At 38.5% G+C, this 16,574-nt stretch overlaps 1 protein-coding gene across 10 annotated transcripts in view; it reads right to left on the reverse strand.

Annotated features, from left to right (window-relative positions):
* The window catches only part of GALNT18 (polypeptide N-acetylgalactosaminyltransferase 18), a 231,306-nt gene that overhangs the window by 117,318 nt on the left and 97,414 nt on the right, over positions 1 to 16,574 (reverse strand). For all 10 annotated transcript variants that reach the window (XR_003991255.1, XR_003991253.1, XR_003991254.1 and 7 more), the window contains one exon: positions 9,505 to 9,697. Coding sequence is in view for 7 of the 10 variants with exons in the window: in XM_030484929.1 (XP_030340789.1) it covers positions 9,505 to 9,697 (193 nt within the window). In the remaining 3 variants the exon portion in view is untranslated. The remainder of the gene's footprint in view (positions 1 to 9,504; positions 9,698 to 16,574) is intronic.

Raw genomic sequence — 16,574 nt, forward strand, 5'->3', positions numbered from 1 at the left:
TGAAGGTAAAAAAAAAATAAAATAAAAATTTAACTGTTGGAAGTCACAACGTTAACACAAACTGTTTCAAAGAAATCCATCCCTAGTCTTAAGAATGATAAAAGAGCTTTTGTAGGCACCCATCAGAAGGCCCCCATACTTGCTCAGAGCACATATAGGCAAGAACCAGATGAATTAGTATGTAAAAAAAGGAATCTCCTGTATCTGTCTGTGCAACTAAGGCCTAGAGTGAGCTCAAGTTTCCACCCGAGACCCAGAACACTGCAAAGCAGATGCAAACTCTTGTTTAAATGCAGCTTCCAATAGCAGTTGTTCATACTGTCTTTCTGGACAGTGCAGACAGGAATAAACAGAATTAGCCCTTTACTTTAAAAAGCATCTTCTTAATAGGCACAGAGATTCACAGCATCAATACAAGAGAGAAACAATTAAAATGGTGTCTGGATTTCCTGGTTCCCACTTGTAGTTTGATCTTTTGGCAGTATAACAAATCTAAACTTACTTTCCAAAAACAGTTTCTATTTCTACTGGAACATTACTCTCCTATTTTCACTGGTAAGAGAGTTTTCAGCTTTAAGCATCAGACTGAAAAGTTTTCTTTGAAGCTTTCAGAAGAGTTGAAAGCATGACACCTTTTATATTTTTTTGGAGCAGCACTGGACAGCAGATCAAATGTAACAGCTTGTGGAAGTATCGTTGCGGTGTTTATACTCAATTGCCGCCCCCCCCACCCCCCGCTTTCTTTAAAGTGAATGCTAATATGTTAAGCATGACTTGTAATAAAACTTTACTATTCTTTGAAAATCAGATTCTCATAAAATCTTATACTTGGACATCTTTTATGCCTGGCCTTTAAAAGCAGTCGCAGTCATAATTCTTACTGATTTCAGAGAGTTTTGCTGGCAATTGGGATTTTCTAAGAAGGACTTCTTAATTGATTCACAAAGGAAATCTAAATAAAAATCAAAATATCGTATCTTTCAGCAGAGTGAAATGTAACCTGTAAACTACACAGCTGTTTAGAAACAGACATATAACACAGGAAAGAAGCTTTCTCCGTGAAGCACTGTGGGCCCTCTGCATCACAGCCACAGGTACTTTCCTAGAGGTAAGAACCTGAGTCAGTTTTATGCAAAATAAAACACTACAATAAGAGGCAGAGGGAGCTGACTTTTCTTCCAGAAGACAACTAGCGCAAGGCAGCACTGTTTTTCTCTTTTAACCAGTAGTTCAGGAGTTAAAACCTTCAACCAGGACAGAAAGAGCATGAGTTCAATCTTCTCTGAACTCCCCAGAGAGCTCTCTAACTACTTGCCAGCTCAGTGTGATAATTTTCAATCCCCTTTTTCAGAGTCATTCTACTTTCTGTGGAGCAATTAAATGGATGCTAAGTAAGTTAGTAAGTTACTCTAGACTCATGTTTGGGGCAAATTTCTGAGAGGAGCAACCTCTATTGCAGTACCCATTCCAATGGATGTTCATGCATTTTAAACTCTGGATTCACTCTCTATGGCTATGCCATATCTTCTAGATTACAACACCACAGAAACTCTTGTGATAATTTTTTTCTTTCTTTTTTTAAGCTTATTGTTTTCATTTAAGAAGTGCTGCTTTGGCTGAAGGAATAAAGGCACCTTCACAGAGCCTGCAAATCAGGTGTCAGAGCACTTTATTGGGAAGCAGTACAGAATCACGGAATGGTTGAGGTTGGAATGGACCTCTGGAGGCCAACCTGTCCAGCCTCCTGCTCAAGCAGAGTCACCTAGAGCCAGTTGCCCAGGACCCTATTCAGGCAGCTTCTAGGTATCTTCAACAATGGAGACTCCACAACCTCCCTGGGCAACCTGTGTCAGTGCTCCATCACCCTCACAGTAAAAAAAAAACGTTTCCTGATATTCTGACAGAGCCTCCTGTGTTTCAGTTTGTGCTTGTTACCTCTGGTCCTGTCACTGGGCACCACTAAAAAGAGCCCAACTCCGTCCTCTTTGTGGCCTCTCTTCAGATATTTATATATATTGATGACATCCCCATGAACTTCCTCTTCTCTAGGCTCAACAGTCCCAATTCTATATACACAAACGAGGTTTCAAATCTTCTTAAAGGAAAAGACAGTTCTTCACACCTGCCTCCTGTACCCTAGAGTATTTTAACCTCTGAAATTTAACCTCTGAAAATTCTTGAAGGAAAGGTCATCTTCTGTGGTGAACAACCTCTAAAAGTGCTGCTTAAAAGCACTGCCTAGATAACTGAGTAACTGAAGCAGGCACGAACCGGCTTGGGCTCAGCACTGTCAAAACTGTGGGGAATCTTTGGCAAATGTGAATTGTAGGTGCCACCAGGGTTAAGTGGCACCTGAAAATAGGATTTTCAATGAATATATTTCAGGCTCAAACTGCCTGAGAGGACCCTGTACTCATGATCACACTACAGTTTTTAAATACCAACCCTCACTCTTTACCGAAAGATGCTAAGACCATGACAGATCCAGCTCCTTAAAGAACAGACCCGTTCATAGCACATCATGTGTATGCGTGTACATGCCATTCTACACTGATAAAAAAAATTCTATATGCAATCTGGATAGTATTACTATGTAGATGTCAACTTTTACATGCAACTTAGATGTACAAATTTGCACAGGCATAATGAGCAATTACTAACAAAATTCTAATCTCTTGTACACCTCTATATAGATAACACATTTCTGTTTGATGTAATAATTGAAATTTCATCCACGTTTTGCAAATTGGGCTTCAAACAGTCTATGAACTAGTTAACAGGCTTAAACACACTGAAATAATTTTCAGTCTTACCCTGTAAAGAGCCTACAAAGTGTGTTATTTTAGTGATTCACTCGCCGTCAAAATGCATAGATAAAATGATCCAGCAAACAAAGCTACAACCAATCTGTCTTTTAACTGTCTAGCTTAGGCACAGTAGTATTTGTAATCCTCAGCCATACCAATGTACAAAGAAGATAAAAATGAAACTATAGCAAAAATGGTAAGATATGTCACCTATCAGATAAAGATCAACACAATGATTTTGGAAAATATTTTAAATGACAATGAAAATACACAGAAAATAGTTCAAAGAAGTTACTTCTGTAAAAACTGGTGGGTTTTTCCTCCTCTGACAATTAAGCTAACGTTGAGATACGCATGAAAGATACTTTTGTAAGACATTAGTGACAAACTATTCCAAAAATGTTCCAGATGACAAAATCAGACTCAAAACACTACTGCCATACCACAGATCCATGAATAAACCGAAACATTCAAACAAAAATCCTGCTTCTGACACATCTTCCATCCATTTAAAGGAAATGATCTGTATTGTTTTTCCTACCTGCATTCATTTACATCTTTTCAAATGAGATCACACTGGAAAGGATTTTCCATTGTCTGGCTCACTCTGCAGACATGAGCAAAGCATTTAATGCTGTGAATATCTTTTGACTCCCTTTTTGCTCCACCATACATTAAAAGATAATTAAATACAAGAGAATAGAATTAGGCTCCTGTTGTGCCTAATTTCTTTAGTTTTTACAAATGGATTCATTTTCAGTTAGGGTACGTTCCTGAATGGAGTTCACATTTTCTTTTTTCCCATCCAGAGTCATTTATCATCTTCACTTCAGCTTGGGTTCACTTTTTTTTTTTAATGTGTGCAGAGTTCTTAAAAAATACATTTTCCTGTCTACATTATTTTTCATATCAGATCATGACAATAAAAATTACCAAATTTTTTTTTTATTTAAACAAATCAGAATTGAACTCACACACCTCAGATCATGCACAGAATGCAAAGCACTTGCACAGTTTCACAAGTATGTCTGTCTCTTTATGCCAAGTTTCATAAGGAATAAAATTCCATAATTCTAGGAATGCACAAGAAATAGGTACAGAGAAAGGGCACATGTACATGTGAACAGAATATGCTGAAGGGGGTCAAAGGGAGAAAACTGTATGGATCAAAATCTTAAGATCCATTAAGCCCTAAGAACTGAACAGTTGTGTGGCAACCAGCAACATACACATTTCAAGGACATCTCTGCCTCAGACTCATCCAGGGGCCTCTGACAAGATCCCTAACCTGCTCCTCTGCAAAGTGAGGATCTCACTAAAAACACACAAACCCATGAAGCACAGAGCATATTTCAGTATTATGACTAAGTGATTCTTACATATAAATTCTAAATATTACTTAGAACTACATTAATGAGTATAAGCCCAACGCAGCTAAAAAATTACCTCTAGCAACCTACTCCAATAAATTACATCGAGCTAATAACACTAAAGTAACAGTTGTCATGGTTACCAGAAATTTAGAGAAACTCCTGGTGTTCTATTTCAAGCACAACTCTGGTAAACGGAGGACAGCATACATTATGAATCTTCTTTCAAATATTTGTCCACAAGAAAATTATATTCCTCCAGACTACATGCATTGTGATAAGACAATTCAGCCAGTCACATTAAAATTAGTTTAGCGTAACTACGCAGGAAGAACAACAGAGCAAGAATTATTCCCTGTGTTAATAACTTACCTCTGAGACCTTCTACAAATATGAACATAAATTACAATAATTATTTTCTGCAATTGTTGAGAACCTTTCACCAAGAGTTCCATGGATATCACAGCCAACAATGGCAACAGAACATGGTTTTTGTTTTAATCACTAAATTTTGTCACCTAATCCATGGGTTTTTTTAAAAAACACATGATGCAATAAAGCATATTACTAAAACATTTGCAGTTAAAGGATTGCTTTAAGAACATATGTGGAAGGGAGCTTTGGTTCCAACAGAATAAGAATTCCTCAGAAGCACAAGCAGAAACAGAATTGTACCTTTTTCAAGATTTTTTTCATCAGCCAAAATGGCAAATGGAAGTTCAAAACATGGGAGAAAAAAAAAAAAAAAGTCGCGTTCTGGCATGTTTATAATTTCATTTGGTGATCATTCTTAATTTTTTTCTTTCAGAATTAAACATTAGGTAGCGTTAACAAGAACACTGAATAATTTGGTAATTTTATGACTTTCGTCCAAAACAATACAATAGGTAAAGTACCAGGGGTTTGTGCTCTTTCTAAAGGACTTCTTTGAAACATCAAATACAACATGCTATATTCATGCTATCTTTCATTAATAGAAACAAAAGATCTTGGTCAGAAATGAACACAGAAACATATCAGCCACTAACATAACCTCAGCCAATCAGAAGTGTTTCACAGACACATGTGGAAGCAAATGTTTATTGAATGCAAGACAGTAGGAACTGGTTTTGGGGGAGAAGCAGAGGTAACATGTATATGCCCAGCCGGAACCTCACAATTTGAGATCATGTGGTTTTTTTAGAACAGTTTTAATAAAGGAAAACCTACAGGTTTATAGCAGTCTGATGTCTTGAACACTACATCCAGGACTGCATATATCACCAAAACACCAGTGGACATTTTGGAGATATACATACATAAACAGCTTTTGACCTAAACCACATCATTCTCCTCAATCAGCCAACGCTTAATTTTTCTCCCTTGTATTTGTATTTGCATTCAGTGGATTTCCTGCCTGCTATTTGTGCTCACTTTATCATAAACCTAAGTCTGCTGCTCTTCAAGGCTTCTATCATTGTCCCTTGCTGAATTGAGCCTCAAAGTAATACAATTTGCAAGAATTGAAACAAGAAGTACTTAGAAAACGGCCAAAGCCTTTCTCTGCACAGGAAACAGGACATCTCCTCTGCACTTGTCTAGCGGCCAAACAGCACTGACTCAGCTATTAAGCCATCTCCAAAGAAAAAGCATCTCAGCTTTAAATGCGTCTTTTCCCCCTCCACCTTCGTGCCTTTGCTTCTTCATAAAAATACTGTTTTTACTAAGCAAAAGAAGTTTGACTGACTGCAGTTACACTGACTGAAACAGGTGCTTTATGCCTTCTGGTCAGCTCCTTCATATCATACAGGCTATGCAGGAACAAAACTCTGCAGAATAGTTCCTCCACTGGGGTCCCACTGCACACCTTTCTCCACTACCCTCCTGCTCTCTCATCACACAAGCAAAGAATAATGTTATCTCTCTTTCCCACATGTGCTGCGGCACACTGGATCAGGCCCCAAAAACTTACAAGCCAACAAAGTAGAATCCTAAGTGCACCCACTTGACAGGAGATTTGGTACCCACCTTTGGGATCCCTGAACAACCTAGCTTCTAATAATGCGTTTCTGTGTGATCTTGTTCAACATTTCACTCATGACAAGCTTTGTGAGTACTGCCTGCCCTACTTAAAGTAATGAGTATAACAGAATTATAACTAACACAGAAGTCTCATCCTGTTCCTGCACACAGTAAGGGAAATGCTGCCTTCCTCAATGCTTCCAAGCTCATTAGAGCCAGTAGTTGTTTGTTAGTCTGCAATGTAGATACGTTATGGGCTAACAGATGCACATAAGGATGGTAAACAGCAGAGCACCCAATTTTGGCAGCAGAAAATAAATGGAGGCCTTGGGAGAGACAGCATAAGCGATACGCCACAATACTGCCTGTACTATCTACTAAATACTGCAGAAACAGTACTTTGGGATGTGACAATTACTTCAAGAGGCTGAGATATCTGGGGGAATTATTTATTACAATCTGAATTACAACAGATTATTCTGGACTGTGTTGGGGATTCCACTGTGCTAGGGCAAATATTCACAGTGAAAAGTAGTCAAATTCTGAACATTCTACCACAGGACATGATGCTCATGACCGTACAGGAGGTTAGAAACCACTCTGCAGTACCTAAAACACACGAAGGTCCCACTGCAAGATGTGACAATTACCACAGCCGGGCCAAGCTGCAATCTGCTCGATGTTTCCATCTGACTGATGGTCATTTTTTTCTGGAGAAGTCAGAGTTCAGGAGCTGGGCAGAGTGCACCGCCCTAATTACTACGTGTGGTCTCCCACCTCTGCATGCCACCCACATCGGAGGACTGGGCAATGTCGAATATTTGTCCTCTCCACTAATGTGTTTGGCTCAGCAATCTCTGATTTGTCCTCTTGTTTTCTCATGACACTAAATGTTGATAATATCAAGCCTAGAAAATCCTCTATGATGTAATACAGGGTCATTACATATGTGGATTGGCCTTTCTCACTGCAGCACCTTGCAAAGAAATGCTGAGCTCCTCTGTTATTTTGATGTGAATTCTCAGAGCACTGCAGGCAAGAAAGAAGCTCAAGGCTGAGTCATACCACTATGATATAAAAGTGTCTACTAACACCACATACTCTTAGCAGATCACTTAATTCTCCCAGTCTCAACTGGGGCCAGCAATCTATGAATTACTTTAGCCTTCAGTTACGCATCTATTTCTGTTGTCTTTCCAACTTCCTGTACTTCATAGGATAGGTTATGAATACAGATGACAGACCACAACCAAATCCAGAAGAACTCCCCTTTAGCTACCTGCCCACAAGCCTTTGGTGGGATTCCAGTGTCATGCTGAGTCTTGCAGAACCACTGCCAAATCCAGGCTAAGGAGCTTGGTTAGACCTAGGCTAACTGTCCAGAGCTATTGTGGTACCTCTATCATATCTGTGATTTCTGTGCTTCTAGTCAGAACAGGAATACCACAACTATCAGCAAAGCTGATCAACACAGCCTCCATGCCACTTGCTGTGTCTCTCTTCAGACCAAACTGTCCTTGGCTTTCATGCTGTGCTGTTTGAGCCCGGGATCTGCCCATTGATAATCTAAATATGTCTATATAGACTCTGGAAAGGACTAATTCAATTTGCTTTAAAAAGAGGTGCTACAAATCCTAAAAATTTACTATTACTATTACAGTGGTAAACGCTCTGGCAGAGTAGGTTTTTTCCCAACAATAGGCATGAATGTGCTTCTCAAATGAGAATTTGCGTATCAGGAGTGGGAATTCTTTTTTCAGCAACATGACTTTCAGAATACCCTGTAGCTCTGTACTCCACAGAGTGCTGTAGATACAGCAAACAGTTTGCATACTATCTGACAATACAATTCATTTCCCTCAGTATCAGAATTTACTGTATTTCAATGTCAGATTGCTTGCTCCTGAACAACAATAAAGGGTGTGGGTAAGAAGAAAAAATCTTCCTGAGCTACCATCGCTATGCCATTACTTTGTATACATGTGTCTGTAAACATATTGTAATGTCTAGCATGTTTCTGGCAGATAGTTAACTGAGGATCAAAAATTTCACTCAAATTAGGATCATGATTAATTTCTAACTGGAGTTTCTTTTAAAATCCCAACCTTAATTCATTTCTCTCAGTTACAGTATCATTCATTTTCTCTGTCTTTTTAATTTTTAAAACCTATAGTTATAAAAAATTTAGATTGAAATAATTCAGGAGAGTAATTTCCAAAGAGAGATAAGAACAGAAACATTTCTGTCATTGATGTCTTATTAGTGACAGATTTATTTTTCCTCTAAATTAGTTTACAATTAAAAAAACAAAAGAGACTGTCCCTACAGACAGTACTAAACTGATTTAACCAAAATACAAATATAATTGCTGAGTTTGATTTCCTTCAATTAAAAAATTGCCAAAGTGCTACCTGGGATGGTGTTCATACCTTTTCATTAATATCAATTTAATATATGGCAAAATGCACTGCTTACTGCTTTAGTTATTAAAACACTTGGTTAAAATAAGAGAGTAAGATCACATGTCCAATTCAGTAAGTACCCATCATGTTTATTTTAACGATGTATTTTTTTAATGAGCCACAAGTTTTCCCTCCAACCATTTCCCCACCTCCAGACCTGCTGTTTGTTGAAAGGATCAGATGGATCACCGAGGCTGAAAAAAAGTTGAGCGTTAACTGTCTCTGTGAACAGTCCTACCAGAACAGACCTCAAATGCACTGAAGGGAAGGTTGCTTCCTTCCTTGGTCCCATCCATCTCACCAAGCCATTGTGGAATAAGAGTGGATGTATTTACCCTGCCTGACATGCATGTTTCTTAGCAGAGAACAACCTAGTGAAGGAGGCTCCATGGGCATTCAGCTGGTACATGCTGCTTGATTAAATTGCACCTTTCACCACTAGAGCTAAACAGTTTCACCTGCTTACCCATTTTATCAGGCAGTTCTGGGCTTTCAAAAAGAACAGTTCTTGTTTCTTCCTTAGTCAGATCTTGTGATAAAATCGAAATTGAATGTTAAAAGGTTATTCTTTTAGCAATAAAACACTTGCTATTGAATGTAAATTGATTAAGGTTCTAAATGATCTTGGGGAACTTTTAATGGATATTTAGTGGAATATTAACAGGACTTCATTTAGGTACTGAAGTGTTTCAGGAGACATTTGAAACTTCCAACTTTCATATATTTGATAGAAATTACTCATTCTGGCCACTGTATGTAGCCTACCTGCTACATGATCACACAACATAACACTTCCAGGTGAAAAAGAGCTAAAAGACTCTACAATTCAGGACCTACGATGCTAGGCTGAACTACAGGACTCACCCGTTAGGCCTAAGGTCAGGCAAGGGCCTGTCCAGTGGCAAGCGATCACTCAGGTAAGCGTTGTAGCCATAATACTGGAATTGTTTCAGTGCGATCCGTCTGTTTTCAGGACTGAGATCCTGGCCCCAGTGAGCAAAGAGAGACGAGTCAGTGAATGCCTCAGCAGGATTTTCTTCCAGTTTTGGTGGAGCTTCTACAAAAGACAAAGACAAAAAGAAACCATTTCAGACATTCATTCCAACAGGCTCTAGGGTACATTACTTTAAAAAGCATAACTTTAGGGAGAACACCACACAGAGCAGCACAGGCTGCCAGTTTACAGCAGCCTGTAAGTCTTCACATAACATGCCCTCACATACTTGTAATAATGTAACTATTAGCACCTAAGGCTCAAAATTTAATATTCAAAATATAATTAGTTAAAACCAATATTTATTTTTTTTTAATCACAGTCTAAAGGCTGGGACTGAAAATTCTAAACTAATTAAATTTCAAAAATTATCAGACAACAAGAATGTTGTTTTGGTTTTATATACAAAGATGAACTATTTAACTTGAGCCTGAGTTATCTTGCTAGAAAAGATTAAAGTTTTGAAGGGGAAAAATAAAAACAAAGGAAGAGAAGAAAGACTCTGTACACACACAGAGCGTGTACACTTTTTGTATCTGAACACACAAAATGGCTGCCAAAGTCTGTGCGTAAAATAAGTTCTTTGAAAGTACAGATTCAGCAGAGAGAAAAAACTCACTCCATTTGGCATCCAAGTTTAAATAGCAAACCAGATTCAGTCACTACTCTGACAGGTCCTACTACCACACAGATTAACGAGAGAGTGGAGCTTGTGAGTTCACAAACAACTCTGTAACAGAAATTAAGAAAGTTTGATAAATTCAGATCATTTTAGAAGGTCCTAACTTGAGAAAGACAGAATAGTTTTTAAGTATCAGTCCAAAAATCACAGCAATCACACGTATCTCTGTTGTTTGACAATTACGTGATCTCCACAAAAACAACTTAAATTTACACCGATCATCCCACAAAGTTTCTTCACATCATAAGAGGTATTTAGATAAGGTACACTCCTGATCCTGGCTACTGGAAATTAACATTGCTCAGCACTTTCCAAGAACATGCACATTCACGCTAATCAAGAAAACTATGAGTATTTGTTCAACCTGTTGTGTGCCATCTTAATCTGGATTTCTCCAAATCAAGCACAGTTTCCCTGAAGGTTTTAACTTCCATATTTATTATTACACTTACGACAGAAGACTGTAGGATCCACGCACATGCAAACAGAACACCAATGCACAAAGACATCTGAATAAAAATAAGACTCATGGTAAGAACAGTTAACGCATATGCTTTTGTAACTACAGGCAGTTCCAAGGACAATTTTCCATGGATGATAAGCCATCCCAGAAACAAATAGCCTTCACAGACTCACACAGGCATCTACTGAATGTTATCTAACGATTTTGCAGGTGATGCTGATCTATGAATCTCTTGCTGGTTTCTGACTGAAAAGCACTCAGTCATCTAGGTTGTATCTGTAAGACTAAGATTTTCCAGCAATAGATATCTGTGAATTTAGTTTACAAGCTCTAATAAACCACTTGCCAAATGCATCCATTTTTTGCATACTAAGCAAACATGTTATTTCAATGTTATTCTACAGGAAAAAAACATTAGCAAGAACTTCCAATTACAATTCAGATCAATGGAATTAGGCATGCATCTCTGATGACAAAATCTTTTCTCCCTTTATTTGGCCGAAAACCCTTCGGGGAAATGACTTTGTTGAGCCAGTCTCTCACAAGAAATAAAAACAATTATTATAAGACCATCAGCTGCTTTTCAACTAGTCAACAAGCATATTTGATGCCTTAGTCTCTGTAAACAGATCTTGGCCTGAAGTCTCACAGCCAGTTCTTCCTACCACTTGCTTCTACAACCGAAGAATGATCATGGGAAGCTAAGGCTCAAAGGTGAACCAGTAAGTAGTACTGCCTGAAGCAATACAAAGGTAGACACATTTATCTGCTTGGTTATTACTAAAAAGGAAAGATCAGTTTGATTCTTCCAATGGGAAGAAAGCTTACCATGCACAGCACATTGCTGCAAATATTAACATGGGTTCTTCTCTACCTGAACTTTTCATATCATGCGAAGAGCAGCACTGTACACAGACATAAGCCTGATATTAACTCTTGGCAGTCTGACACTTTGCCATTAAACTGATTGGCAGCGGAGACAAATTACACAGATGTCAGCTGGCTATACACCTGGGCTGAGAAAGCCTCCTTCCAGAAGACTAGCTGTTCATGGAATCAGCACACTGGTTCATCGCACACTGCTTACCTGAGTCAAATAACCTCACGGCTTGTTTTCCAAAAGCATTTGCGTGTCTTTACCTCATGCCTTCTGGATTAGTTATGCAGACAGTTATGCAATTAATCTTAATGTAAAATCTATTGCTTCGTTCAACCTCACTGACCAGCCTCCAAAACAGAAACTCACTCTCCTCTTTCTATGGCTCAATATACAAAGTCAGAGACACCAAATCAGAAGACACTGCTGAAATCCAGGTTGCACGTGACATGAAACCAGCTCTCTCCTAGTAAGAAAAGGTATTTTTATTGGTAATTGAACTTGTGTTTTTATTGGTCAATAAACTTGTGTTAACACGGCCCTTGTAACTGAACACAGGCGCACAGGTTTCAATAGTCTTTTCTAGTGTACTGGGTACAAATAGCAAGGTTTGGTAGCAGAGGGACTGCAGGAGTGGCCTCTCTGGGAAAAGGTCAGGTGCTGTCCTGTGCCAGACATAGCTACTTCCCCAACAGACTCACTGCAAGCCAAAGCTGAGCCCATCAAAGAAACTGGTGGCACTTCTGTGAAAAAAATATTTAAAAAAGGGCAGAAAATTACACGGATGGGGGAACAAGGGTACAAGGGAGTAGCAAAGAGAGCAGAGCAAACAAGGAAATGAGAGAAGACCCATGTCGGGAGAGTAGGAGGTGTCCCATGTTATCTTTGTTCCCAAATATAGCCAAGTTATTAATTAAAATTTTACATTAATCAGTAATAAATCAAATACTTGCTTTCTTCAGAGGTTGTACAACCAAGCAGCAAACAAACAGACAACAAGGTATCTACTCATTATTATTAGTAAAGAACTGCAGACAAGCAATGTGTTAGAAGCAACAAGAAGACAAAACAGTCTCTATCCCATCCAAAGTTACGCATTTACTTTTACTGAGCTCAGGTGCTGTAGTGTACCAGTGTACCCCTTTCCTGCCTCTCCCTTTCTTCCTTTGTTATCTATTTATAACCTACACTTACTTTGTTAGGTTTTGTCAATGCACATTTACCTCTGCCAGTTTTTCTAAGGCAACGCATACAACTGGCACTCAAAGATAAAAAGCCTGATCAGACAGTAGGGAATTCAGGAAAAGATTTTTGTTATTACTACAAAGCATATTTATAGCATCATTTGATATCAGGTAATAATGGCACAGGAATCATTCTGCCCACTATGAAAACTTAATTATTTCCAGGGTACTACAGGACAACCACTTAATTTACAACATTCTTAAGCTGTGAAGGAAAAGAAATTAAGACTATTGTATCCAACTGTAATTGTAGTAGTCTTCAAGCATCTTGGCAAAATATAATTGTCTAATTACTGTTCACATAAAATAATTATTTAATTACATGGGGATATTTTCTACACAACAAATTCATATCTCTGTTTCAGAACCATGAACAACGGGCACCTCTAATAGCATTGATTCATCGGCTATGTAAAGGTTTAGAAGTGACCTTCCTTGAAAGACCATCTTTGGTCTTGTCACCAGTATAATTTTGTGTTATATCAGCATATTTCTTGCATATCTGCTATGTAAGTGCTGATCCTGCCCATTCATACTTTCTTACCAAGATTTAAGAAATACCATGAGAACATCAATGGCTGCTCCAAGTTTCCCAAGGCCTTAACTAATAACTTCATGAACTCGTGTGATAATATTAACAGATAGAATTTAGCAGATAAAATGGGTAAGGAATACTGCCATATTTAATCTAATTTTAGTGGTAACTAAGGCACAATGGTACTAAAGCATCTATAAGGAATATTTTTTTAAGCAATTTAGTATCTAAATCTATAACGGGCCCTGTGGCTGTTTGTACTGTACCATGATCCATCTATGGAAGCCTTTAAGCTTTAAAATAAATCAGTTGTCCTCTCTTCCAATATGCATTGGCAGTTAACAACTACTTGGTTTATAGAAGAGGACATAAAAACAGCCCCGAACAGTCAGAGTTCAGTGCTTCACTAGTCAGTACACTGCACGTGCCTTATCTTCCTCTGTGCTGCTTCATTTGGACTGTCAACTGCTGCCAGCAATACAATTTTTTTCCTTCTTTAATTATTTCTCTTATTTATTTTCCTAAGTTGTACATTGCATAACTTTTATCCAGTTTATGACCAATTCTAAAGTGACTCTGTTCTGATGTTTTACATTATTTCTTGTGTCCATCTCCTTGAACTTTAATCATATAAGAGCAGCCTCCTTAGCCGTTATTAACCATTTCTACAAACAGTACTCAGAAGTCTATATTTGATTTCCCGTAGGCCATAGCATTTCACCTTTCCGTGGAAGGAAGGATCCATTTACCCTTTTCCTCTACACATACCTTTCATATATTAACCAACCTATACCCTCTATACCCTCTCGCCAGAGGCTACTCTATACAACAGGTAAAAATCCCAGACTTGCATTGGGTCACAGAACCTTGACACACTTTTTAGAAGCATGAAAACCTTATCTAAACTTTGTTGCACAGGAAGATACATAGAGGAAGATCCCACTTTCAAAGCCTATTGGAATTAATGCAAACACATTATCCACATCCTTAATAATTAGTCTGATAGTTCCTGTCCTGGAAAGCTGATCTCATGCAGGACACTGCTATAAATCCTCTATCAGATGAATGAACCTCCGAAATGAAAACATTACCTCCTTGTTTGTACAGCTTGATGAAATACCGACAAGCACCAGCAGAAGCAGCTCACCAAGACACAACACTGCATCAGCCATGGAGAAAAGTATACTCAGAAGACAAAAATCAACAGTTACAGTAAAGTGACAGAGCTTCCTTAAGAAAGGTTGTTTTACTTATTCTCTCATCCCCCCCAAAAATTACAATACTGTTGACAAGTTGTCAACATTAATATTGTTCTGTGCTGAAAAGTGAATTTTACTGTTTTGAATATTGAAGATAAGTTAATTTCCCTTGTCAGAGCCTAATTATGTTCCCAAAGAACTGACTTTCGCAGAAATGTACCTAAAAAAAAAAAAAAAAGAAATATCTAACTGGGTTAAATTCTGCTACCACTGCTTACTTACAACTCATTAAGTCATACTGAAGCTGTCAGGGGTCCTCAGAGAGACCGACAGAGCCTGTCAAGAGTTTGTCTGTGCAGAGTATGAAGAGCAGTGAAGCCCCAATCTTAAAAAAAAAAAAAAAAAAAAAAAAAGTCTGATCCAAACTACATCCAAAACACACTGAGAGGATTCAACAAGTATCTGGTCTTTGCATATTTCAGCATACTCTGTAGTTAGTGTCAACACTGGACAGATCAGACAGAAAGGGAATGGGGAAAAAAAAAGACCTCAAACAGGCGATTCTCTCCTGAAAAGCTGTCAGGAAGCCGCGACACACTATGAGTAGTATACAATCAGTATGGAACTTTTTAAAAATTAAAGTGTATATGACAGCACATAAAGAAGGAAATGCCAAAAACCCTCTCAACAAAATTTTGATATTTCTGAGAGCTTGAAACAAAATTTATTATTGATATGTCACCACTATTGCATTTTAATGCAGCCAACACACACACACACAATGGTAAACTACTGGAGTGCTGCTAACATTTATTTACATTTGTTTCTAAAAAATAAAGTCTCTTGGAGAAATCTGACTTTTCTGAAAAATAATCCCATGCTTATTATGTGTTGAAATTCAGTCTTGTTCTGCTGCTTAGCAGAAACCCTTTCTCTCCCTGAAGTGACTTACAAGTTCTAGAAACATAAACATCAGACTGTATTTTCCCTATATGGATGATACAAGCAGATACAAACTAAGAGCCCGAGAGAGGCATTTGGAATATTTACTCAGATTCACACCCACACCAAAGTGCTCTGTGTTTTTTTCTTTTTCATTTTTGGCCAAATAGGCCATCCTGGAATGCTGGGTCCTAGGGAAGCCTGGGACAGATCCACCTGGGTCTCCCCTGTAGCCACACTGACACCAGCACACAGAACACAGTGCAGAAAGCCGGAAGAGCTCCCCAGGGCAGAGGTGCCACCTGCCTCCTCAGCATTCTCCCCTGTATTCATATTAGGTAGATTTTCCCATTAACCGTTCACTAGAGGAGACTGCGGGGAGCTAACTGTTTATCAAATACATGCTCATAAAAGGATTAAGTTGTGCCATGTATTACCAATAATGTATCGATTTGTCATTTCTTTTCAAGGACTTGTTACCAGAAATATCAGGGTATACTAGATGTTTGGCGGTCAAAAGATCCATGACATCTTTGAATTCAAATTAAGAAGTTCATATTACCAAGTCTTCTCAGATCTGAAATAACGGAATGAGTTAACATATTGCACAAGACTGAAAAAGGGATGCTAACATGTACTCGCTGAAAGCCAATGACAGCAATTCAAGTTCTTACACAGCAGATGGACAACCTGGGTATGGCAAGTTTGGTTTAAAGTAATGCAGGTAGAGCAGCAACAGAATGTGAGTCGCTGTAGTGACGACTCCACTCATGAAAACGCCAGAAGGCAGCTCACTTCCGCTAAAGAGTCACCTAAGACTCAGCTTCACTTTGCTCAGGATCAAGGCACTTGTAAATGTAAGAGATCCAGATGCTTCTCCCAGAGAGGAGACAGAGGGGAAGACAACAGTCCCAGAAAGCTGCACGTCACCAGTATAGAACACTGCAAGACCTTCTACTTACCTAGGCTATGTGTCCTGAACTTCATTTTATTGGACT

This window comes from Strigops habroptila, chromosome 4 (genome assembly GCF_004027225.2).
Source record: "Strigops habroptila isolate Jane chromosome 4, bStrHab1.2.pri, whole genome shotgun sequence".
NCBI classification, from domain to species: domain Eukaryota; kingdom Metazoa; phylum Chordata; class Aves; order Psittaciformes; family Psittacidae; genus Strigops; species Strigops habroptila.